The sequence below is a fragment of the Lacerta agilis genome, chromosome 8 (genome assembly GCF_009819535.1).
Source record: "Lacerta agilis isolate rLacAgi1 chromosome 8, rLacAgi1.pri, whole genome shotgun sequence".
NCBI lineage: Eukaryota > Metazoa > Chordata > Lepidosauria > Squamata > Lacertidae > Lacerta > Lacerta agilis.
The window spans coordinates 64,464,256-64,488,470 of record NC_046319.1 but is presented as its reverse complement, the minus strand read 5'-3'; the positions used below and the strand labels follow the sequence as shown (position 1 = coordinate 64,488,470).

Below are 24,215 nucleotides of genomic sequence, written 5' to 3'. Positions count from 1 at the left end.
AGCTATCGGCATAGTAAGGTTTCTAGGGGTGCTGTCCCTATAAGTGTCTCTGAATCACCCTTTACAAGTAATTCTTCCGGAAAACATTATAAGTTAAATGGACCTTTCACAGTGGCCTGGCCTGGCATAATGCCCAGGATTTTAATATTTTTAACAACAGCAGCAGTGATGAAGAAACAACAGTTAAATTAATACCTTTCAAGTAGTCGTTTATATTAGGATAAATTGACTGATGAATTTACTTGGAGGGAAATAGCAAAATGATGCAGGAATGGGAAGGCGTGGGAAGCTGAAGAACTGAACCTCAGATTGGAAAAATGAGAAGCTGAAAGGGACAGATTTTGGCTATCGCTACATGTGGCCTAACCTCCTGGTAGACAAGTATCATCTAAATCTGATGCCTTGATGACCCTTGACACGTACTGATCTGCATGTGTGCACACAAGTAACTCATAAAAACTTATTTTTTAAAAAAATGCCTGCCAATCAAGTGCCACGACCCATTTAGCATCAGAAGAACTGAGAAATTATTCTTCCTGATACGAAACAGCATTTATTCAGGTCAGATACTTACTGAGACAACTACAGAGAGCAGACATCAGAGGCAGACTGCCCCCTCGGCCCTTTGTCACCATTAATATCTACCTCACGGAGGTGTTGTGAGCCTTAATTAATTGGTGTTTGAGATCCACAGATGAAAGGTGCTGACTGAGAACAAGGTAGTAATTAGGGTAATTGTTGTTATTGTTATTAAGCTTTGATATGCTTACACAAAAAAAGATGAAAGGAAAATGGTCTGTTCTGAAAGGAAGCCCCAGTAATGAAATTCTCCAAAAATAGAAAAGCTGAAGGGGGGAATTTAACACCCACTACTGCCTTACATTTTTATTCTCAAGCCTGATCTGCACACAGGAGCAAGAGGAAATGGCAGTCTCTTGAAGAGTGGACTGTATCACTTCAGTCTGCAGGTGAAGAGTGCCCTTTCCTCAACACTACTCATGACAAAACTAATTGTTAAGTAGAATTTTAAAAAATCTAGCTCCTATTGAGGAAATTAACTATACCCTACTATACTGGCTTTCAACTTGCAAAGAGGGTGGTTCTCCCCTCCCTCCATCTGTCTCATTTATTATTATTCTCTAAAATGCGTGGCTCTTCTCCACCAGATTCAGTATTTAACCTAACTCCCTTCCAGCGGAGGTCAGATAGGCTTCTTCTTTGTTGAGCTTCCAGCACCTAAAGAACACTTCTTTTAAAAATTCCAGCAGACACTTTAAACGAACTCCGATTTTAAAGTTTTAACATATTTTTACCTTCTTCTTTTTCTTTTTTGGTATTTTATTTCTTGTACACCAGAGATGATTGTAGTTAAACAGTATATAAATGAATAAAATAAAGTAAATCAATAACACTGCAGCTCCACTTGTTCCATAATTCAACGTGGTGCAGTCTGTTCTTCCTTTGCTGGGATTCCAGCACCTCATTCCCTCCTCATTCTGCTGCCTGTATGGATCAGGCCTCAGTGAGCTTTGGAAAAGAAGACAAACTGGGCCTATCTGCCGCTTTCCAGCATTTGCTACCTCTTCTACTTTCTTTATTTCCATGTCTGGGAGCAGAGGTCCACAGACCCACTTGGAAGAATGAGCAAATGGGCTCCCAAATACAACACACCTGACTTACCACATTTTGAGCAAAGCAAAGTAACAGGCATAAGCCCAAAGTCTAAAAATACCATGCCGCACTACTGAATTTAAGTCAGGATGTGAATTATCAGAAGACAACCAAGGGGATGCCATTTCCTCCAAGCATTCCACACCATTCCTATCCTTTCCTTTCTCTCCTCTCCCTCAGACCAGCTGTCACATTGAGACAGGCATTTAATCGTTTTAACTGAACTGTCCCAGATGGTCATTACCAAAACTGCAACTTTAAGTACTGGGCCTTGAGCTTGCTTTTACCCTCTGCCCTCCACATCCCCTTTTCCTTGCATGCCATGGATTTTCAACAGTAAACATGGGAGCAGGAACTGACTAGCTACTGATCTTGTAAGCTGCTCTGGGAGCCATTTTGGCTAACATGCAGGGTGAAAATGCTTTAAATTAATGAAATCCCCACAAGCATTCTTGCATCCCAGCCCCATTCTTCCCTTTAGACGCTACAATAAACCTAAGATATGAAAGAAAAGCAGGACAGGAAGGAGAAAAGAACACCGATTGGCTGGTCTCATGCATGTATAAATAAGTCCCATTGGTAACCATGGTAACAGTACAGAATTGCTGTCCTGCACCACAGCAGCATCCCATATTTGTACAGTTTCTTATCAATGAGCTCTCCTTGAATTTGCTAAATGCAGACACATGCAATACAGAGCTGATGTTTTAAACTAGGGATGAAGGCTCTGTGGCTCTCCGGAGGTTGACTACAACTCCCATCATCCCAGGCCATGCTGACTGGAGCTGATGGGAGTTGGGGTCCAGGAACATCTGGGAGGGCCTCAGGTTCTTCATCCCTAGTTTAAACTTCACATACAGGTCTGAGACTTGGACAAAAACCACCCAACTCTGAAAACTGAACATACCAAAATTCCCATTTGCTTTGCATTACCTCTTGCATACCTTTTCCTTTCTTCCTTTCCTCCCTTCCTCTCTCCCAGCCATTTTCCCTTCCTTCAAAATATTTATACCATGCTCCATCTACTATGTTAGAGGTGGCTCACAACACCATCGTGTGTGTGTATGTGTGTGTGTACACAAACACATATGTGCCAGTTATCCATGAGAGGTTGTAGGACAATATTGCTAGGACAAAGGTTCTATCACACATGCCACAATCCTGCAAATGAATCATGCATCTCACCATCACATAAAGACTATAAGCATGTCCAGGTGCTTGTCTAAACACACACTCTTTATTATTTGTGGGTGGGTGGGAAGGGTGGGCTTTACTCATGAGAATAACCCTCTGCATAAATGAGGACTCAGATAAAGTCCTATACAGGCCATCCCAGCTCAACAGAGGGCTGTGAAAGAGCTTGTGTGCACACCTCCATCTCCCATCCTTTGCTACAGCGTTCACATGTTCACACAAACATCTCCACACATCTTAATGCCATCCATCAGTTAGGAGACTGGTGCTGAAACATTACTTTCCCAAGATGATGGAGAAGTTGCTCTTGCCATAAGAAAGTTTGAGAGGGATGAGCCTCCTACTGAGCAATAAACTCATGTTTATCCATCTGATGGCATTGAGGTTGCTTCAGGAGCTGTAAACACCTCCAGGAATGCTTCTGTCCAGCTCTCTCTTCATTAAAGCTCTACTTGGGCATCATTCCTGAACAGGAAATCTCCTCCAATATAGCCCTGCCCCCAACATCCATGGTCACACCCACTCAGTCCCCAACCTTCCCATGTCTCTCAGAGGAGATTTAAAGGGTGAGTTCTGCATGCATTTGAGGAAACTTGGGTAAAAGTCCCACCCCACCCCGTGGGTCTTCTCTGCTCAACATGGGAAGGTCAGGAACTGAGTAGGCAAAGCTGATGTGCCTGTAGGTGTTGTTGGGTGGGTCTTATGCTAATTCCCCTTCCCATGCTTTAACTAAAGGATGGAGGGGAACTGTAGTCATTCAGATATTCTAGGACCACAGCTCGTTCCATCCTTGATCACTGGCTGATGGGAATCGGAAACAACATCTAGAGAGCCAAAGATAGAGAGCCCCATTCCAGTTTAACCCTTTGCACGTTTATCCGAATACCTGAACACTCCTTAAGTCTGCGTGGCTAAAAGATCCCATCCGCTGCACCCATGTTTGCACCGTGATGCATTATTCCCAATAAATCAGCATCTTTAATCTAGGGGGACATAACTCTGCTTGGATGGGGTTCTGATAAGCTGTTCTCCTTTGTGTCCCTTACTGACAACAGTTTCTGGATCCCGGAGGGCAAATCTCTCTCTCCTGCCCACCCACAGAAGACAAAAGACTCACCATCTTCATCCGTCTGAAATATCATCTCTTTCCCTTCTTTCCGCCCCTCGGGGTTGGAGAGGATGAGCTTGACATGGACATTTTTGTAGGGGAGGAGGTTCTTGATGGTGTAGCGGTTGGCGTTGCGCTCCATCTTCACGCACTCCCGGAACGTCTGGTTGTGGCCAGTGCCCACGGCATAGCGATAGCAGAGCGTGACAGTGTAAGTGTGACATCGCGTCAGGTTGTAGCCCAGAGGTTCCCACTGAAGGGTCAGCTGCCTGGACTGGATCTCGGCAAACGCGAGGCCCTTGGGAGCCCTCATGGGTTCTGCCGGAGAAAACAGAGAGAGAAGTGAATGAATCAATGGCACGAGAAAACACCACAGATGCTGGAAAGCCAGTCACTGGTGGACAACAGAGGCAGGGCCGAAGCCCAGGAACAGAATGTCTGCTTTGCATGAATGGAGTCTCAGGCTCAATCCCTCACATTTCTAATTCCAAAACCTTCTCTTTTTAGTAGACATCTTTCCCCATCTCTATAGGCATTGTTTTCTGATGGTTTTTAATTGTTGGCATAGAGCCTCCTGACAGGATTTTCTGTGGCAAAGGCTGCTCCTGTGAAATAGCCAGAGTGCTTTGGAGAGACCCTTCAATCTAGGGAGGTGTCTTATCCACAGAGTGGCAGCCAGCCCGTCTGCCTGCCCCACTGCCCCCATCACTAGCTGAGAATTAGCACCAGCATCCGTGCTGATTTTGGGTGAGGTGTCACTAGCGCCAATTCTCTGCCAGCGGTATAGGAGGCAGCGCAGGCAGGGTGCCTACTTGTGTACCTCCTCAGGGGCCTGCTTCCTGAGGCAGCTGCTTCACCTTGCCTCACGGTTGGGCCTGGCCTGTATGCACAGGACTCTGTGAATGAGAAAGCAAACGTGGCTCCAGTAAGAACACAACCCACACCAACTGCGGAAGCACATATCGTTTCAATGCCTGTGACCATCTCTATTCCCAGTGGCCGACCTTGGGGCCTCCAATTTCAGCAGTGCCCTGTGTGATGGCAAAATTCAGCTGTGCCCCCGCCTCTCACCATTCCATTCTACATCATTGTTGTGGCGCCCCCTGCAGTGTCCCCAAGGCTTTGCACCCAGTGTCCCCTAAATCACCTCTGCTATTTCATAGCCATTTCAAGCTGTTGGCTTTCAGCAGTGTCTGGGACAGAATGAAAGCAACACCGGGCGAGCAAACTCTCCCAGTATTTCAGGCAACGACAGCTCCCCTGTGTCTGCAGGGCACTTCCTTCTGGTTAAATATTTGGAATTTTTCATAAACATCATTGGAAGAGACAGCACGAGGTAAAATACCAGACGAAGCAAAATGCAGCAATAGCATCCCTCTCAGGTCTTTGGCAGCTTACCCGGACCAATCAATCTAACCGCTCTGTCTCTTTTCTCTCCTATAATGATAAAAATCTATCAATTTTATGAGGGTTGTTTTTCTATAGCTGTTATTTTAAAGGTATTTTAGTTGTCCACATAGAGCCTGAATTTACACTGCGGTGGCAACATATAAGTGGGGATACATTTCAATAAAATTACCATTTCTATCATGATTTTGGGTTGTTGTAGCAGTTGTTAAAATGGAAATGGTGTCCCACTGGATTTTATCTCTGCATTCCGAAGTTGTTTTGTTGGAATCGGAATGTGTCTGAATGTGCTCTGAAAATCCAAGAGAACCTCTTGAGCTCTTTAGATGGTGATTTACAAGCCTCTCTTGTTGATTTAAATGCCATCTTTGTGGTGCGTATGATGTTTTGTTTGTTGGTTTAAGGATTTGATGGCCCGCTTTTGGTTTTTGTTTAAAGCCATTCTAAAGAGCAGCTTCCAAGGCAGATTAAAAAAACAAAAAACCCCACACCTTTGAATTCACAAGGCTTATAAACCAAACACAACAACAATAACATGCCCAGCTAAAATCCAAGCTAAGAACAGAAGTCTAAATGACCTGGGGGAAATAAAGGTTTTTGACAGGGACTTTAAAGATAATGACTTGCTGCCCAGCAAGACTTTAAAAAGAGACGGAGAAACTGGGCAGGTAGCTCCGAGGTCTGTACATTTGGTAGATGGCCTGTTCTGAATATGGTAGTACTCCCCTTGAAGAAACAGGTATGTACTCTGAAGTTACCTCTCATTCCCAAACTATCACTTGAGGCCTAAAAGACCTCAGTGGTGAGAATTGATTTGCCAGCTACAGATACACTGAGACAGCCTGACTTCAGTGATCCATTCTCTGATAACCTCCCAAATGGACTACTGCAAAGTGTTCTGCATGGGGCTTCCCTTGGAGATGGTCCAGAAGCCACAGCTGCTGCAGAATGCCGCTGCCAGGTTCTTATGTGCAGCGATGAGATGCGCCACCAATCCATAAAGTACTGCACTGTTCGCCTGAAAGTTACTGGGTCCATTTCAAGGTGATAGTAAGGTAAAGGTAAAGGGACCCCTGACCATTAGGTCCAGTCGTGTCCGACTCTGGGGTTGCGGCGCTCATCTCGTGTTAATGGCCAAGGGAGCTGGCGTACAGCTTCCGGGTCATGTGGCCAGCATGACTAAGCCGCTTCTGGCGAACCAGAGCAGCACATGGAAACGCCCTTTACCTTCCCGCCGGAGCAGTACCTATTTACCTACTTGCACTTTGACGTGCTTTTGAACTGCTAGGTGGGCAGGAGCTGGGACCGAGCAATGGGAGCTCACCCCATCACGGGGATTCGAACCGCCAACCTTCTGATCGGCAAGCCCTGAATGGCTTGGGACCCAAGTACTAAAAGGAGTGCCTTCCCTAATATCTACTGGATCAGGCTTTGAGATCAGCAGGAGAGGCCCTGTCCATGGTCCCGTCAAATGAGCATGGCCTACAAGGTGATGGCACAAAGCAGGGTCTTCTCGGTGGCAGCAACCCAGTTGCAGAATTCCCTCCCCGTGGATATCTGGTGGTCCCCCAAGCTATTCTCTTTCAGGCTTTGGTACGTACCACATTTTTCCGTGTATGAAACACCCCCATGTATAAGACAACCCCTATTTTTTGGGACCTCAACAAAAATTGCCCAAAGTTGTTGAGCTTTTTAATTTTTAATGTACTTTAATGTTCCCTGTGAGGAGGGATTCACTATTAAACCACTCTGGAAATTGTAGCTCTCTGTGGGGGAATAAGGGTCTCCTAACAACTCTCAGCACACTTAACTACAATTCCCAGGATTGTTTGGTGGCAGCCATGACTGTTCATAGTGCTACAGTGCTGCTGTAAATGTACTGACATGGCCCAAGTGAGGATTTCAACCTGGCCTTCCCAAGTCCTAGTTCAACACTAACAACAACCACCCCACACTGCATCCTTTTCTAGCAACTGAGCCCTGACATTTGCTTTTTAACTAGAAGTCTTCTCCGTGAAAAGTGTATGTCCAGCCACTAAGATACCCTGCATGCTGGTAAAAAACCACAAATGAATCTTGGTGCAGTCATATACATCAGGTTTGCTTTCGAGTGGCTGTTTCAATCATTGCACACAAGCACACCAGAGCTTCGGTAAACAACATTCTCAATACAAGTACCAAGAGTGTATTTTGCCAGCAGAGTCCACATGCAGATTGGCAAAACAGAAGAGTGTGGCGGCATTGAAAGCTCCAGCACTACACTACAGGGGGGGGGCATCCCATGTCACCACCAGGGGCTGCCTCTCGGTCTCTGGCTTGGGCCCTGAAATCTCAGGGTCTGGGATACTCTTGACTTGGCAACCCTGCTGGCAAGCAGTGCAGGTGTTTAGCAACATACGCGATGTGAGTTCTAACTGGGATTCCAGCCAGTAACCATTACTTCATAAACCTCCTCAGCACTGCCTGATTTATGCACAAGCTAAGTATGTTACAGCTTAGGGCCTCAAATTTTGTGGGGCCTCTAAATGCATGTTAAAGAAAAATAAATTGCAAGTTTTACATAATTGGTTTTTTTTAAAAAAGGAAACAGGGAGACTCTGAGACAAGCATTCTCTTTTTTAGTTGGATTGTTAGTTTTTAATTGCATCATTGCCTATGTGCCAGTATATATGCAAATATGAAATACAATCATTTCTATTTTTTGTTGTCCTTTCTGTTGGAATACTACACGTTTTGTTTTTTTGGGGGGTTGGGGGTAACGCTGTGCAGCATTTTAACATGACAGCTTAGGGCTTCGGCGTCCTTTAATCTGTCCCTGAACATCAAGGACCTTATGACAAAATATGGAATTAAAATATTTTGAATAAGGAAATCACACGCAATACAAGTCTGCCAATATGTTAGAAACAGTGGAGTCTGATTTATTAGGGCAGGTGGGACACTGCCCACAGCAACCTTACTCAGCCCTCAGCCAGCTCCCACCTGCCTATCTTCTTGCTTTTTCAAGGGGTGACCCTGCCTGTTAGATTTCAGCAGGTGTCAGGGGGCACCCCATGCCCCATGCCTGGTCCAAGGAGGAGGATGTTGGGAGGTCCTCAGCAGGAGCTGGGGGACTATGGGGTGGCCCCCTGATCAATAAGGGAAGGATGGACACAGAGGTGAGCAAGAGGAACAAGGAGGAGCACTCAGCACTGGAATCACAGTGTCTCACGATGATTGGAGAAGGTTAGTGGAGGCTGGAGAGCTAACCCTGAGCAGAAAGAGTGGCCACCAGCAGAAGCTGATCAGATCAGAGGAGAGCCCCCAGTGCCTCCTTCCCCACCACCACTGTGACCTCAAGCACATCAGCAGGCAAGGAGAGAGGAGCAACGCCAGTTGAGGGTCTGGCAGCATGTGGGCAACAGCGCAACTCCACTGACAGCTGAATGCAGGTGGGGAAATCCTGACTCCGCTCTTTACAGCCGCCCACAGGTGGGCAGACAAGCAACAGACGCGTTACCCCCACAACTGTAATCCATTAAGCACAATATGTGCCCAATATTGGGAGGGCAACTTAAGGTGTAGAAAAGCTGGGCACCCTTGTCAACCCAACTTCCTTGGGTGGGTGTTTCACAGAGGGGTTGTGTAAGGACTGAGGAGCGACAGGAGGTGGTGGAGCCTTGTCAGAGGAGGAGGGCGGTGGAGCCATGTTGGAGGGAGGATCAGTAGACGTCAAAGTCAAGTGTAGGAGTGATGCCGAGTCAAGGGCAGGGAGGGGTCAGGAGTGGGAGTAGCACTGAGTCAAGAGGAGGGAAGGGAAAGGCTGCAAGCAGCCAGGTCAAACCAGGGGCTGGGGTTTTTGAACTGTGAATGCTATTGGGGAAACATTCAGCTGAGCGCACCCCATCCCCCTGACCAGACCTCAGTGCCAAATGCCGACCACAACAGAAGAGAGGAAAATGGGGACAAAAGTAGGCATTGTTGTCTCTGTCACTCATTGGCTCTGGCTCCCCCTACTGTTGGGCTCCCAGTCTTCCACCCTACAAGTCACAATGGACACCAGTCACCACTGATTAGACAGATTAGACAGATCATAGCAACAACACATTACAAGACCTGCCAATGCACCTAGGACTGCAGAGATTGAGGTCCAGAGGGAAATTTGCCCATTTGTTCTCCAGTAGAAATTACTCGTTACCAGTTATTGAAGATGAGGGATGGGGAACCCGTACCTCTCCAGATGCTGTTGAACTCCAACTCCCATCAGTCCCAGCCAGCACAGCCAATGGTCAGGAATGATGGCAGTTGTAGTCTGTCAACATCTGGAGGGCCACAGGTTCCCCATTCTTGGAGTAGACAATGTTCAGCTAGATGGACCAATGACATAACTCAGTAAAAAGCAGCCGCTTGTGTTTCTAGGTTCCTAGAGCTAGGATAGATGACTAGGAACAACACTGATTGATTCAGAATTAGCAGAAGGGGCATGAATCATGTTCTCCCTGGGATCCATAAATCCTCTCAGCAGTCTTCTGTTTTTCTCATTCCTCATCAGACTTTTGCCTTTGATGTGGACTCATTAGGCAACGGCACGGAGTGAAAATTGATTAGCTCTGCTCTGCAAGGAGAAGGGGGCTTTCCAGCAAGCTCCAAATAACAAACGTAATAAGGACAGAAGCCCTTGCCTTTTCAACGAGTTCAGCATCAGGCTCTTGAAAGGGACGCACACTTGACAGAGTCATTGAGGAGAGGCTCAATTAGTTATCATAACTGACATCAATAGCAGTTGTCTGCTTTCATAAGGAGTCTGGCTTCACTGCCACTGTCAAATACAAAGATTGTTTATCTCAATAACGAAGGATAAGTTCAGATTCCTGGCATCAAAGCAGGGAACCCAAGTGGAACCCAGAACAAACATTGTACTCAGAGATGGGTGAATCAGTCAACTTCAGTTTCTCTCGATTTTTAATTTTTCTATTCTTAAGTTCCATTCTCCAAATTTCCATATCAGTTTAAGAATTTTTTAAAAATGTCTTCGTGAAAATAATCAAAATTATAATGCAAATTTCCCCTGATATACATAGTTCTGTCTGCAATTGTGCCTATTGTATGCAGTTTTGTAAAGCAATGTTGCCGAACACAATGCATTTCTGTGTGCTATCTGCACTAAAATGGGCATTTATATGAACACTTTACCCTAGCAGAAGCAGTTTTACACAAATTACTTGGCTGGGAAACTGCACTGCAAAATTCAGAGAACTGAAATTTGAAGGATGGCTGTGTTTCAGCTCATATAGTGTCTCTGAAAGTGCAAATTAGAAAACTTAGCCTCCCAATGCAAACTAAATGTAATTTCTCTCCTAATGCTCCTGTTTAGCATTCCAGCCAGCCAGCCATGCCCCTTTTCAGGCTGCTCCATTCCATTCCCTTTGTCTCTTCCTCTTTCCTAAGCAAGTCCTGTGTCTCACTGAGCATGCCTAGTTCTGACCGAGCTGTTTTTGGCAGAATTGTGCACAAATGGCAGTGAAGATTAACACCTCAACAATTTCTGAGAGGGTGGGGCTCACCTTTAGCCATGACAGGCACACAGCTTCTTTCTTTCTTTTTCTAATGCCGCCCCCCCCATTATTGCAAAGAGTATCAGCAGCAGCAACTGAACTGGCAAATGAAGCTCAGTTGGGTTGGAACCACTAAATTCCATGTATACATACAACTAAAGCTGATTCTTCTCCACCCAAATATCTGAAGTACTGTCACATGGAAGATGGAACAAGCTTGCCTTCTGCTGCTTCAGAAGATAGGACCCAAACAGTGGATTCAAATGGCAAGAAAGGAAATTCCAACTAAGTGTTAGGAGGGGGGGAACACTTTTTGACTGCAAGAGCTGTTCAATGGTGGAATGGACTGCCTCAGAAGGTGGTGGACTCTTCTTTCAACAGAGGTTGAATGGCCATCTCACAGGGATTCCTTATACAAATTTCAGGGGTCAGCAAACGTTTTCAGCAGGGGGCCGGTCCACTGTCCCTCAGACCTTGTGGGTAGCCAGACTTTTTTTTGGGGGGGGGGGGAGAGAGAATGAATTCCAATGCCACACAAATAACCCAGAGATGCATTTTAAATAAAAGGACACATTCTACTCATGTAAACACACTGATTCCTGAACCATCCATGGGCCGGATTTAGAAGGCAATTGGGCCGGATCTGGCCCCCAGGCCTTAGTTTGGCTACTCAGGAGTTAGTTAGTTCATTCGTTCGTTCGTTCATTCATTCATTCGTTCGTTAATATGGCTGTTATTCCTGTGTTGCAGGAGTTGTGCTAGATGACTCTTAGGGTCCCTTGCAACTGTATTATGTTACAATTGCCATTTGTTGTCCTGCTATGAGGTTTGGGGAGGCTCAACTGGAATGTAAGATGAGGTTCAGACTGAACACAACACCAGGCTGGATACAAGCTGTGCTCTGAAAAACACTAAGATCTGAAGTTGTTCCAGGAACAAGTAAGCTGCAATAAAGCCCTTTTATAGTAGCATTACCAGGTGCAGCCTAATTCTTAACACCACCCATGCTGCAAAATGCTGCTGTCCTTGAAGGGGCCCAGCAGTCTGTAGCAATCTCCTACTGCAACAGAACAGTGCAGCCTAAGATCTTCCAGGATCTTGAACAGCAGAGTCCTTTAAGCCATGGGATGGCGGTGTCACACCCTTGAGTTGTGGGGATTGGGGGGGGGCACCGACCACACAAGTTCATCTTGTAGCCATGCTTTTGCATACCCATCCATTCAGAATTGCAGTCGTTGCCTCCATCACCTGCGGAAGAGGAATCTGACTCCTAGTGCCTGTCACTTGTGGGATTTTCACTCCTAGGTAGAGGCTCTTGTGGGGTTTTCCCCCTCAGGTGCTAAAATAACTTGCTTGGTCTTATGTATTATGCACTTCAACTTGGAATGTGTCTGTGGGTGGGAACACTCTTTTGATGTCCTGCCTCAGGCAGCAGAATGTATTGCACCAGCTGTGATGTTTGTGAACAATTCACTGCTTTATGCTCGCTCCTCTCACTTCCCGGTCTTGCCGTTTAGAGTGCAAGCCTGGCGGGCAGGGCCTGTTGTCTTGTTTTTGTTTGTGTACTGCACCTAGTTAATGTAGGTGCTCTGGAAAGGCATAAATTAGCAAATAAAGTAAGATTTAGAGGGGCACGTTGCTATGCCTGCTGGTGCGCAACAGACCAAGGCAGCCTGGAGCTGAATAATGTTCCTAGGAATCAAAGGCGCCATCCAAGTTCCAAGAAGCTAACATCCTGAGATATAAAGAGAAGCACTTGTAGGCAGGCGGGTGGATACAGAGAAGCAGATAAAGAGACGGTGAGACAGTGATGCTCTGCATCCAAGCCCTTCAGTAGATCAGCTGCCCTTGATGCTAGTGCAGAAAGTGACTACTAGGCTGGCAAGCAAGAAAGCCCAATGGGACCGTGTGCCACCAGTCCTGAAAGCACCACCTTGGCTGGCAGCGAGTTACTAGATCCAATCCAAGATCTTAGCCTATAAAGCCATAAATGGCTTGGAACCTGAGTATCTAAAAGAGCACCTTCCCCGGGTCTTTTCTCCCTCCCTCTGGGAGGTATGCCTTCTTTATGCACCGATGCAGGAAAAAAACTGGATCTGATTGTTTTTGTTGCAGGCACCTATTCCAATGGAGGAGAAGCATGCAGCGAAAGCAAGAAGACCCCCTGTTTTTCTGCAGCTTACTTTTTTCTCTGCATCTCTGTTCCAAAGAGGGAACAGGCATGCTCAGCTAAACAGATCAAGATCTAACCAGCCACAGAGAAGGTGCAAGATGAATGGAAGAAATTTAAGGACTATTTAAAAAATCGTGAAAAATTAGATATTTGAAGCAGAATCAGTTTGTTTAAGTGGCTTTAGCTAGATGATGTTAGACAAAAATAGTCTACTAGAAGTAATGTTATGAATGGTTTAGAAATGGTTAAGGTTATGTTGTTTAAGTAATGAGATATATATGATTAGTTAGTATTTTGAAAGTTTATTAAGAATAATGGTGAATGATAAGAAAATAGTTACAAAGTTACTAAAGTATATTAGTACTGAACGCAGTCGAGAGAACGGGGGAAGTCCCCAGATAAGATTTGAAATTAGAAATTAAACAATTATTATTTATCTATTTAGTGTTCCTGTGTAGGTATGTATAAGTTTTCTTTTGTTATTTTTTGTTGTTTTAATGTGTTTGTTGTGCTTTTTTGTTTTTTGTCAATTGTATTTGTATGATGTATTGTGTATTTGTTGTTTAATGTAGAAAATAATAAAATCTTAAAAAAAAAAACAAGATCTAACCAGCCACTGTCAGCTGTTATGCAGGGGTTAAATCCTGCTGAGAACCAACAATATTAGGGAATTGAGTCCCACCCTCCCAGCCCATCAGCCCCCTGTCGATGTATTTCACAAGCTATGGAGCTTGTTTTTGAACTTAAATTTAGGTTTCTACCTTTGGAATGAAGCTTAATTAGAATCACGAGTTGGAATATTACCACTCACTATCTGGAAGTGTTCTTTTTGTTTGAAGTTTCTTATCCTCCCCCTATATTCAACAGCAACTGAGCTATCTTGAGTTATAATAAATATAATTTCTTTTTTTCCCCTTCTGAGGAAATGGATAGATCATAACAGTAAAACGAGATTTTTTATCTGGCAACTCGTCAAGGTGGTTTAGTAGTTATTTTTGGCATTCAGAGTTATTTGTTAAGTTTGTTAAGTTATTATTTTCCTTTGGATTAGTTTATAACTTTTTGAAGTGTTTTTTTGAGCTATTCTGCTCTCGTATACATTGGTTATTTAAGTATTACTATATAAATATACGCTCATCTCATTACAGGGATCTTTCACGGTGTGGATTTTTTTCTTGTTATTTGGATATTCCCGTGATTGTCTTTTTTTGCCTAGACATTCTAAGTGATGTCTGCTGATTGACAGCTGGGTGTGGTTTGAGGGAAATGGCTTTGAAAGGCAAAGTGGACCCCCTGTGGGGTGAAGATTGGCCTGCGGGCCAGAGGTTCCCCACCCTTGGACCAGAGTTTATTTTGAACCATAACTCCTGTTTTACACATAATGACAAACCAGGAATTGGTGAAAGCAAGTCCTAGAGCTACATGCAACACTGTTGCTCCACTAGCACAACAGATTTCCTGTTTTAATTGTTGTAACCTGTCCCAGGACCTTAAACTGAAGGGCAGGAAAGTTGTTGTTGTTGTTGTTGTTGTTGTTGTTGTTGTTGTTGTTGTTGTTATAAAAGAAACTTTAGTTGTGTGGGAGGGAGGGGTTAGCCAAGAACTGTAGTGAGATACTCAAGAAGTGTGAAAGCCGGTGGATAACTAAATTCTCAACCACTCTCTAGCCCAGAAGGTTAGCCTGCATCTCAAAGACTGCATCACAAAGATTGACTTCCTCAAGCATTCTGCTTTAATTGGGAATGGGTGAAAGAAATAGGGTAAAACATGGGGAATGAGGGAAAGAAAGATAATGAAAAATATGCATACAAAAACCCGCATGGGGGGGGGATGAGCTTGCTGAGTCAACTCCCTGTTATTATTCACAAGAATCGTTAATGAGAATATTAATGGGAATAATGAATACTATCACTTTGGAAGATGTTATCAACGTGATCACTTTCAATTGTTGTGAATCACAGATACTTTGGAAGCACGCCTCCGCAAACACTTGCACAAACGCTGAAGTGTGGGAAATGGAGACACAGCCTAACAAGCATTAACTAATCAGAGTGGCACATGCGGAAACTGGGAACTGAACTTGGTTCGAACTCTCAAGATGTATCCGAAGGCATTCCGACTATCACATTTCAGAAGGGAGCCCATATTGATTTGCATATGGTGATCAGAAAGCTGTGCTAAGGCCCTTTGGGCAGGATCCAGCATGAGGAGGGCAACATGACCCTAAACTGTTCTCAAAACTGAATAGTGAGATGAATATCAAGCATGGGGTTTTTATTCCAGGGCGCCTGATCAAGGAAGCTGCTGACAGCCAGCTGAGGTCATGGTCGGTGGAGCAGAGGTGAGCAGTTGCCCAAAGCAGGTGAGATAGCAGGACAGGATCAATGCCTGTTCTGCTCTGGGATAAGCTAAAGGTATTATAGCAAATGTTTAGAAAATACCAAAGGTCAAAAGCAAGGTCAAAGCACCACACAGGAACAAGGCTGAGGTATGGAAGTGCTGCAGGACATGAGCACAGAGGACCTGAGTCTATGACCTCATCAATACAAGTTATTGAGTGTTCTCTGCATCTCTGGCCGACTATAAACATCAATGGTAATAATATGCTTGTCCTTCCATCTTGCTTGCTCAATTCCAACCATGACCCACCACCACCACCTCTGACCATCTGTTTAACTGCCCTATATGCATCAGAACTGTATCTGTATATGTATCTGAAGAAGTGTGCATGCACACGAATGTTCATACCAAGAACAAACTTAGTTGGTCTCTAAGGTGCTACTAGAAGGGATATTTTTATTTTTTATTTTGTTTCTAGAAGTTTTCTTGTGATAGGAGGATTTGGGGGGAGGTGCAGAAGCTCCCAAGAAGGCATCGTCCCTCCGTTATTGCAGCAGCTGTGACTACAAAGAAGTAACTGGATTCTACCTGAGATTAAGAACATAGGAAGACCCTGCTGGTTCAGGCCAAAGGTCCAGCATTTTGTTCTCAACGTGGCCAACCAGATGCCTGTGGAAAATCCACAAGCAGGAGGTGAGCACAAAAGCTCCCTCTACTGTGGTTCTCATCAACTGGTATCTGGAAGTATTGCTACCTCTAGCTGTGGAGACAGAACACAGCCTTCACAGCTAGTAGCCATTGGTAGCCCTCTCCTCCATGAGTTAGTTGAATTCTCTTTTAAACTCCATCTAGGGTGTTGGCCGTCACTGTGCAAGCAAGTTCCATAGTTTAACTATGCATTGAATGCAGAAGTACTTTTCTTTCATTTGTCCTGAACCTTCCAACATTCAACATCAGTGTATGTCCACAAGTTCTAGTGTTATGAGAGGGGGGGATGTTTGTTTGTTTGTTTGTTTTCAGTTTCCTGCTTCAAAAATGCTGTCTAGATCAGTTGGGGTCCAACCGCATCTAGCCCCACGCTAGCTTCCCCTGCACCAAACCACAGTTTAGTGTTTATGTGCATGATTAGATCTTGGTGAGGTGGGATACAGCTGGGATTCTGGAGAAGCATTATTCTGGAGGAAAACTGAACAGCTAAATTTTGAAAGAAGAGGTGTTTTTTTTTGGTCTGTGTTTTAAACCTAGCAGTTCATTCTCACCACAAGTATTTTCCACATCTGTTTCTTGTTGTTGTTTTAATTTGCAAAGGAGTGCAACGGTGACAGCGGGGATTTTCAAATTAAAATTGAAGTAATAGAAGATGCTGTTCTTTCAAAACTTTTATTTATTTCCGATTTCATGGAAAGCTATGCCCCTCCATGCAAAGCTTTCACCACCACCACCACCAAACTAAAACTATGACGAAAGCCAAAATGACAGAGGGACATGACTGCACAATTGCATTTTTAAACTGAAATTAAAAACTTACTAACACTTAAATGGTACATTATGAAGAATTCTGCTAGCTACATTCTAGAAATAGAATTACTGACCAGATTAAGACTGGGATAGAATTAACCATGATGATCACCTCCATGGATACTTTAAAGAGAGGATTAGAAAAATTCATTGGAGAATCAGACTAGCAATGGCTACCATCAACACTGGCAATGGACCACTCCCACTGTCAGCCAGAGGCAGTATGCCTATCACAAGTGGGAAGGTCACTGTTGCACTCAGGACTGACTTCTCATGAGCATCTAATTAGCCACTGTGGGAACAGGATGCTGGACTGCGTGGATCTTTGGCCTGATCCAGCAGCTTTTCTTGCATCTGAATTACAAGAATCCCAGAACAATTGTGGAAGCAAATTAATCCACCTTGCTCATCCCGACTATAATTGCATATTGTCCATTTTAATTACAGCACATTGTATTTTTAATACCGTCTTGTTTGTAAGCCACCCAGGGAGTATTTATCAATGGATTGTCCTATAAACTAATAAAACACATACATATCAATCCCAGGGCACTTTTCGACTCAAAAAAACATCGCAAGAAGTTTGCTCCATAATTGGCAGACCTACGTGAGATGATACAACTGCTGGCTCTGCAATTTACATACCAATCTAATGAGGGACATATCTCATCTGTGGTGCTGAGCATTACATGGGTGTCCCGCTCATCCTGCATAATGTTCAGGGTGGTATATATGGGGCACACAGTCTCCTAACCAAGTAGTAGCTACATCCAGAGCCAGTTAGATTAAGAGGTGGGACTATTAGAGCAATCCAAACCCCTGACTAGAAGATGCAAGGATTAATAGAAAGATGCAGCATCCCCAGCCTTGTTGCTTGTGTTGTCCAGGGTCCACATTTTCACTATCCTAGCTCTGCAGCAACTGAGACTGGGCCTATTGCCATCATGTGATGGCAGCAGGTGTCTCAGAATAATTTCCATGTTTGCTGGGAGAGATCAAGATGCTGGACTAGATGGGTGTTGGGCCTGATCCAGCATGCCTTTTCTTAGGATCTTATATTGGGCACAAAGAAGAGTCAGCCCAACTACAGATTTCCCTGCCTCTGGATGTCGTGGGAAGAGATTATGGGCCTAAATTAAATTGATGGAAGGAGATCAATACCACATAAGAGGAATTTCTGGTCCACATCTGACATGGGTAGAAGGACCCCACCCCAAATCCTCAACTCGTGGCCAATGCACTTGGATGGTTTCTCAGGAACAGCACAAGTCAGAGCTGAGAGAGTGCCAGTCTTGAAGCTTCAATCTCCTTTCTAAAGTTCAGTGTTATTTAAATGATCAGTGGCAAACAGACAGCCTGGCACCCCTGGGCCAATGCAAGCAGCCTCGCAAGTACTTCAGTCAAAGATCAGCTAACAAGGATGTCTGAAAGCATTAATATTGCTGAATATATCCATACAATTAGCGCCACTACAAAAGTTGCCTGTGCTTATAGCAGCCGATACAGCTGTAGTACACCCTGGTGCAGCAACTCAATCCGTGTCAATCACTGCCGGCAACATGGCACTGCGCAGGGGGAATCTCCCTGTGCTCAAGGGCTGCTTCCAGTAAAGGCTGGCAACTGTTCACATCTGAAAAAGGCTGGCACAGGCAATGGTGCTATTACTGTACAGAAGGAATTTCTGCCACTATGGAAAGTTTTTTGAGGGGTACTGCTCTCCACTAGAAGACAAGAAAGTAGGGTTACATTCTGATTTTTTTTTAATCTGAATATGTTCAGCTCCTGAAAATCAAGAGTTATGAATGGCTACCTGTAGAGATGGCCAAACTCTACCCTAGCTCCCCTCCAATTAAGGCCCATCTGCACTATACATTTAAAGCAGCATCACACCACTTTAACCAGTCATGGCTTCCACCAAAAATCCAGGAAACTGTATTCATTGAAGGGTGCTGACTGAGTTGTTGTTAGGAGTCCCCCGATTTGAGAACTACAATTAACATAATAAGAAACTGCTTTGCACCGAGTTAGACCATTGGTCCAGTGGTGTCAGCACTGACCATCGGCAGCACTCCAGAGTTTCAGACAGGTGGCATTCACAACCATACCTGGAGATGCCGGGGATTGAATCAGGTACCTTCTGCATGCAAAGCAGATGCTCTACTACTGAGCTACAGTCCTTCCCTGAAATCCCAGAGTTCCCTGGGAAGAGGAATTGATTGTTAAACTATTCTGGAAATTATAGTTCTGAGAGGAGAATAGGGTCACCTAACAACTCTTAGCACCCTTAACAAATGACAGTTCCCACAATTCTTTGTGGGGAGCCATGACTGTTAAAACTTGGAAATGACTCAAACTGGGAAATTTTAGGTTTCCCTCTCAGTGCAATGCAATGCAATCCATTCTGTTTCCTACTGTGGCCAGCCAGATGTTTTCATGAATCCCACAAGAGAGCACATGAGGCTACTATGTAGTGTCAACAAATCATATGATGGAGGAACTTTTCATATCATGCACCACTTGTCAATGCCCAATGATTCTTCCAGCAGCTGTACTACTTTTCTGAGACATAGAGAGGTTAGTAACCAGAGACACAAGAGCCATACTGCTGTGGTGCTCAGCTTCCTCATGCTCTTTGTAAGGCTGGGGAGCTGTCCAGCAGGGCAGGAGCTGTTCTAGCATGGGAGCTATCCAACCAAAGACCCAGAACTAGCATGTGGGACTAGGAGATGTGTTGAATGAGGCATTGCACCCCTCAACAGCCTGGGAGCAGCTGAAGGGTTTTATAGCTGACCTTGCTGCCCCCACCTCTTTCTGGCACATCAGTGGGAGACACCTGGTGTTCCTTACCATCTCACTTCATGATTTATCATCCCATGGAGGGCTCAGAAAAGGAAGGTCTTGTGTTGGCAGGTATGCACTGCACCTTCTGATGGTAGCCTTGGACCTGACTCATTGCCATTGGAACACAGAAAAATGCTTCATGCAGTCAAATGATTTGTCTCCCGGGATCAGTGTTGCCTACTCATGACTCTCAGCAGCTCTCAAAGACCTCTGACTTTCCAGTCACTTGCTAACCTGGTCCACTTTTTAGCTGGAGATGCCAAGAACTGAAGAAGGGAACTTCTGCATGCACAGCATGTGCTCTTCTCTTGAACTATAATCCACTGCATCCCACAGGCATGTGTGAAGCTCAGCAACCAGTAGGCATAAGAACTCAAGAGGAAATCTGGTCCCCTAAGTCTGCAAACACTACAGGTGATGTGATGACAGTAACATCACAGGTGGGACACCTTCCAGCGCAGTGTGCTCTACCACCCCCTTAGGGGGTGTATTACCCAAGAGAGCACTAATAGGCATGGGGACACTGGAGGGGTAAATAGCTATCAGACTTTGAAAAGCTGGTGTCACTGGATCAAGGTCATTGGTTTTGCTGAATTAATAAACCTAAATAATTTTAATTGAATTTTGAATAAACATGGAATTAATTCTTACTGTTTTGAATTTTATTGTGTTCTAATAAAGATAATAAATAAATAAATAAATAAATAAATAAATAAATAAATAAGGGTGGCGCTGTGGTTTAAACCACAGAGCCTAGAGCTTGCTGATCAGAAGGTCGGCAGTTCAAATCCCCATGACGGGGTGAGCTCCCATTGCTCGGTCCCTGCTCCTGCCAACCTAGCAGTTCGAAAGCACATCAAGTGCATAAATAGGTATCTCTCTGGCGAGAAGGTAAACGGTGTTTCCATCCACTGCTCTGGTTCATCAGAAGCGGCTTAGTCATGCTGGCCACATGACCCAGAAGCTGTCTGCAGACAAATGCTGGCTTCCTCGGCCTACAAAGCGAGATGAGCGAGCAACCCCAGAGTCGTCCGTGACTGGACTTAACGGTCAGGGGTCCCTATACCTTTAATCTTCCTTAGTAGGTCTTGCAAACTGCTATTCTGAATGCTTTCTATAGGGTAGGGGGCATTAGAGATGAAATTATGGAACAAATGAGTGGTGCCCTGAAAAAGTTTGGGAACTACTGTACCAGGGTGTTGGATCTGGGGATGGGTGTTCTGTCTGAGTCCACTGCCTTGCCATGAACCTGGAATGCACTGGGTCCAGCAGTGGGATCTCCCCTCTACAGGATCTCAGACACTTCTGACTGCAGGATGGTCCCGACAGAGCGTGGGTGGGACACAACACACCCCGTGACTTTGCAGATGGATGAGACAGCATTCTTAACCGCCTCGAACCACCCCACTCCCAGCACAAGAAAACAAATAGATAAAAAGGCAGTATCCTTGACCTCCAAAGAGCCAATTAGGGCGACCTTGGGATGCTGGATGCTGTCAGTGTAGAGCTTGCTTCCTTTATGCAGCACCGGAGCTGCAAGGCAACATGTCATGTCAAGTGATGCCCTGCGCTGTCCACAAGGTCATGGCAGTTCAGTCAGGAACCTCAGAGAGATTTCCCCAGCCTCCTCCTCTCTCGCACACACAGTGCCCCAAGAGAAGAAGAGCAAAGTGACAGGAACAGGGCAAGCCAACTCTGCTCCCAGCATCCTCCTCTCACAAGCCTTTGCATCTTCGGCCTCCCTTTGGGATACCCAAAGAGAATGAGATGTCCCTGCAAGGCAAGGGGACAATGCCAGGCACCCTCGGTAGAATGATTCAATTCCTGGGTGCCTCTCGTTCTGTCCCTGCAGCAGCAGCAGCCCAGCAGTTGTCATGAGGGGAGTGCAGAAAATAATCCCACAGCAATCATCTCTTCCTTTGCTGATCCAAATGCAAATCTGCACTTCCACTGAAGGTGGGAGTGGGGGGGGGGAGAGAGAGAGAGAGAGACAGCAAGGTGCCGGCACTCCATGAACTATGTTGGGATCAGTGAACATGTGACAGGGGACTGACCAGAAATGAAATGAAAGAGACAGACAGGGAGAGCAAAGGGGAGATGAAGAAAGGAGGTGCGGAGAGACAGGCAATGGTGGGAGGGGACTTCCATGAGCACAGACAAAGGCCCAGACAAGAATACAGAAAAAGGAAAGACAGGTGTGTGCCTAGATCCTTAAAGTGGAAGGGGCATAGCTCAGAGGTAGAGCATCTTCTTTGCAAGCAGATTCAATCCCCTGGAAGATTCAGGTAGGACTGAGAATGTCCCTTGTCTGAAAGTCTGCCAGCCAGTGCATACAGTACTGTGCTAGATGGATGTGTGGTCTGATTCAGAATAAGGCAGCATTTTATATTCCCATGGGGGGGGGGGTATCTCAGTTGCAGAACAGCTACTTTCCATGCAGAAGGTCCCTGCTGCAATCCCTTGGCATCTCCAGGTAGGGCTGAAAGTGCCACCTGTCTTAAAGCTGGAGAGCTGCTGCCAGTCAGTGTAGGCAATACAGCACAAGGTGGACCAATACTCTGACTTAGTAAAGAGCTATACAGTTACTTCACACTGGGGGGGGGGGTTGGCCCTTTCATCCGAATGAAACCCTCTACTTGGTGCCCCTGTTGTTAAGCCACTCTGGAAATGAAGCCAGCTCTACCTAGCCCCTCTCCTCCTATAGAAGAGAGCAGGGAATCCCAAGCCATGACATTTGGCCATCATTCTCATCAATTGGCATTCTTGGCAGTGGCGCCCTCCCTGTGGGGCGCCCTCCCATCAGATCTCAAGGAGATAAAGCACTAAACAACTTTTAGAAGACATCTGAAGGCAGCCCTGTATCATGAGGTTTTTAATGTTTGATGTTTTATTATGTTTTTATGTGCTGGAAGCCGCCCAGAGTAGCTGGGAAAACCCAGCCAGATGGGCGGGGTATAAATAATAAAATTATTATTATTATTGACTGCTCCAAATATGACCCAAGAGTCTAAACTAAGCAGGCAGGCAGAACATTTGTTCTCTCAATGCAGACTTCCTGAAGCTGGTGCCTTCCAGATGTTGTGGATTCCAAATTCCCACCATCCCTGACCATTGGCCATGCTGAAGTGGCTGATGGGAGTTGTAGTCCAAAGCACTGGGTAGGGAGACCAAGTTGAAGAACCTTAGGAACCTGCCCAATACTAAATCAGACCACTGGTTCATCTAGTTCAGTCCTGTCTACACTGGCTGGCAGCAGATCTACAGGGTTTCAGGCAAGCCCTGTCCTACATGGAGATGCAAGAGATTGAACATGGGACTTTGTGCATGCAACACAGATGTTCTACACTTGAGCTACATCCCCAGCCATTGGGGCACAAGCTTTGCTAGAGAAACTTTACTAGGTCTGGGTCATGTTTGCTAACTAGGGAGCGTTGAGGGGAGGCAGTGGCCTGGATCTGAATTTGGAACAAAGGGACAGAGATCAAGAGCAGAAAGCACTTGCTAATGAAGCCTGAATCACTAACAAGCTCCACTTGGGAATTCCCAGCTGAGACACCGGGAACAATTCGGGTCATGCCTTCACTATGGCAATCCAGTTAGCGGTGCCTCGAGTCAGAGAGAGAGAGAGAGAGAGAGAGAGAGAGGGAGAGAGAGAGAGAGAGAGAGGATTTGCATCAACAGAGCCAGCAGCCTGCTTGAAAGGCTTAGGGAACAATACAGCAGAGCAAATGCTGCAGGAGGCCGTTGCCGAAAAAGAAAAGGGAAAAGTCAATCAGAGGCAGAGCTGTGCACTTCAACTGGCACTGTTTGCGGCAGTTAATGTTCCAGAGCCCCCTTTGCCCATTTTTTCCCATTGCGTGCAGCAAACAGTTTCCCCAAGTTCCCGCTGACATGGCTTCCCCTACTGAGGGCACTTTTCTCTTAAAAGGAATCATAATGCACAGCCCAGGGAGACAAGAGAGCGTGCCTATCATAATCAACTCAAGAGACACTTTTATTAACCACCAGAGCACACACTTCCTGTAGCTGCAGAGACTCAGACATCTGCGAGTTGCAAATTCAGTGTCTAGGTTAGAAGAGCGCAAAGGTTTCCTTTCCTTTCTTTTTTTTCCAATGGTGGAAATTAGTTCCATTTCCCATCTTTGTCACTGACAAGTTTCTCACCCAAGGCTGAAGATTGGTGTAGCATTTTAAGAGAGGTAAAGGAGGTCAGACACCTTGCACTGTTGCTGCCTTCCAAGCACAGACTTTCTTCTCTTTTTTCCTGTTCCGATGAGAACTTGGGGAAGAGGGAAACAGTTCTGCAGGTTTTCAGCATGGCAGATATGGGGATCCTTTGTTCCACCACGTTGGGCATGCTTGCTGGGGCTGACGGCAGTTTTAGTTCAGCAACATGCAAAGGGCCAAAGGTTCCCCACACCTGCTGTAT

The 24,215-nt window shown here is 45.4% G+C and overlaps 1 protein-coding gene across 4 annotated transcripts in view; it reads right to left on the bottom strand.

Moving 5' to 3' along the window:
- The window catches only part of PTPRU (protein tyrosine phosphatase receptor type U), a 340,521-nt gene that overhangs the window by 140,460 nt on the left and 175,846 nt on the right, over positions 1–24,215 (bottom strand). For all 4 annotated transcript variants that reach the window (XM_033157989.1, XM_033157990.1, XM_033157991.1 and 1 more), the window contains exon 8: positions 3,983–4,291. In XM_033157989.1, the coding sequence (XP_033013880.1) occupies positions 3,983–4,291 (309 nt within the window). The remainder of the gene's footprint in view (positions 1–3,982; positions 4,292–24,215) is intronic.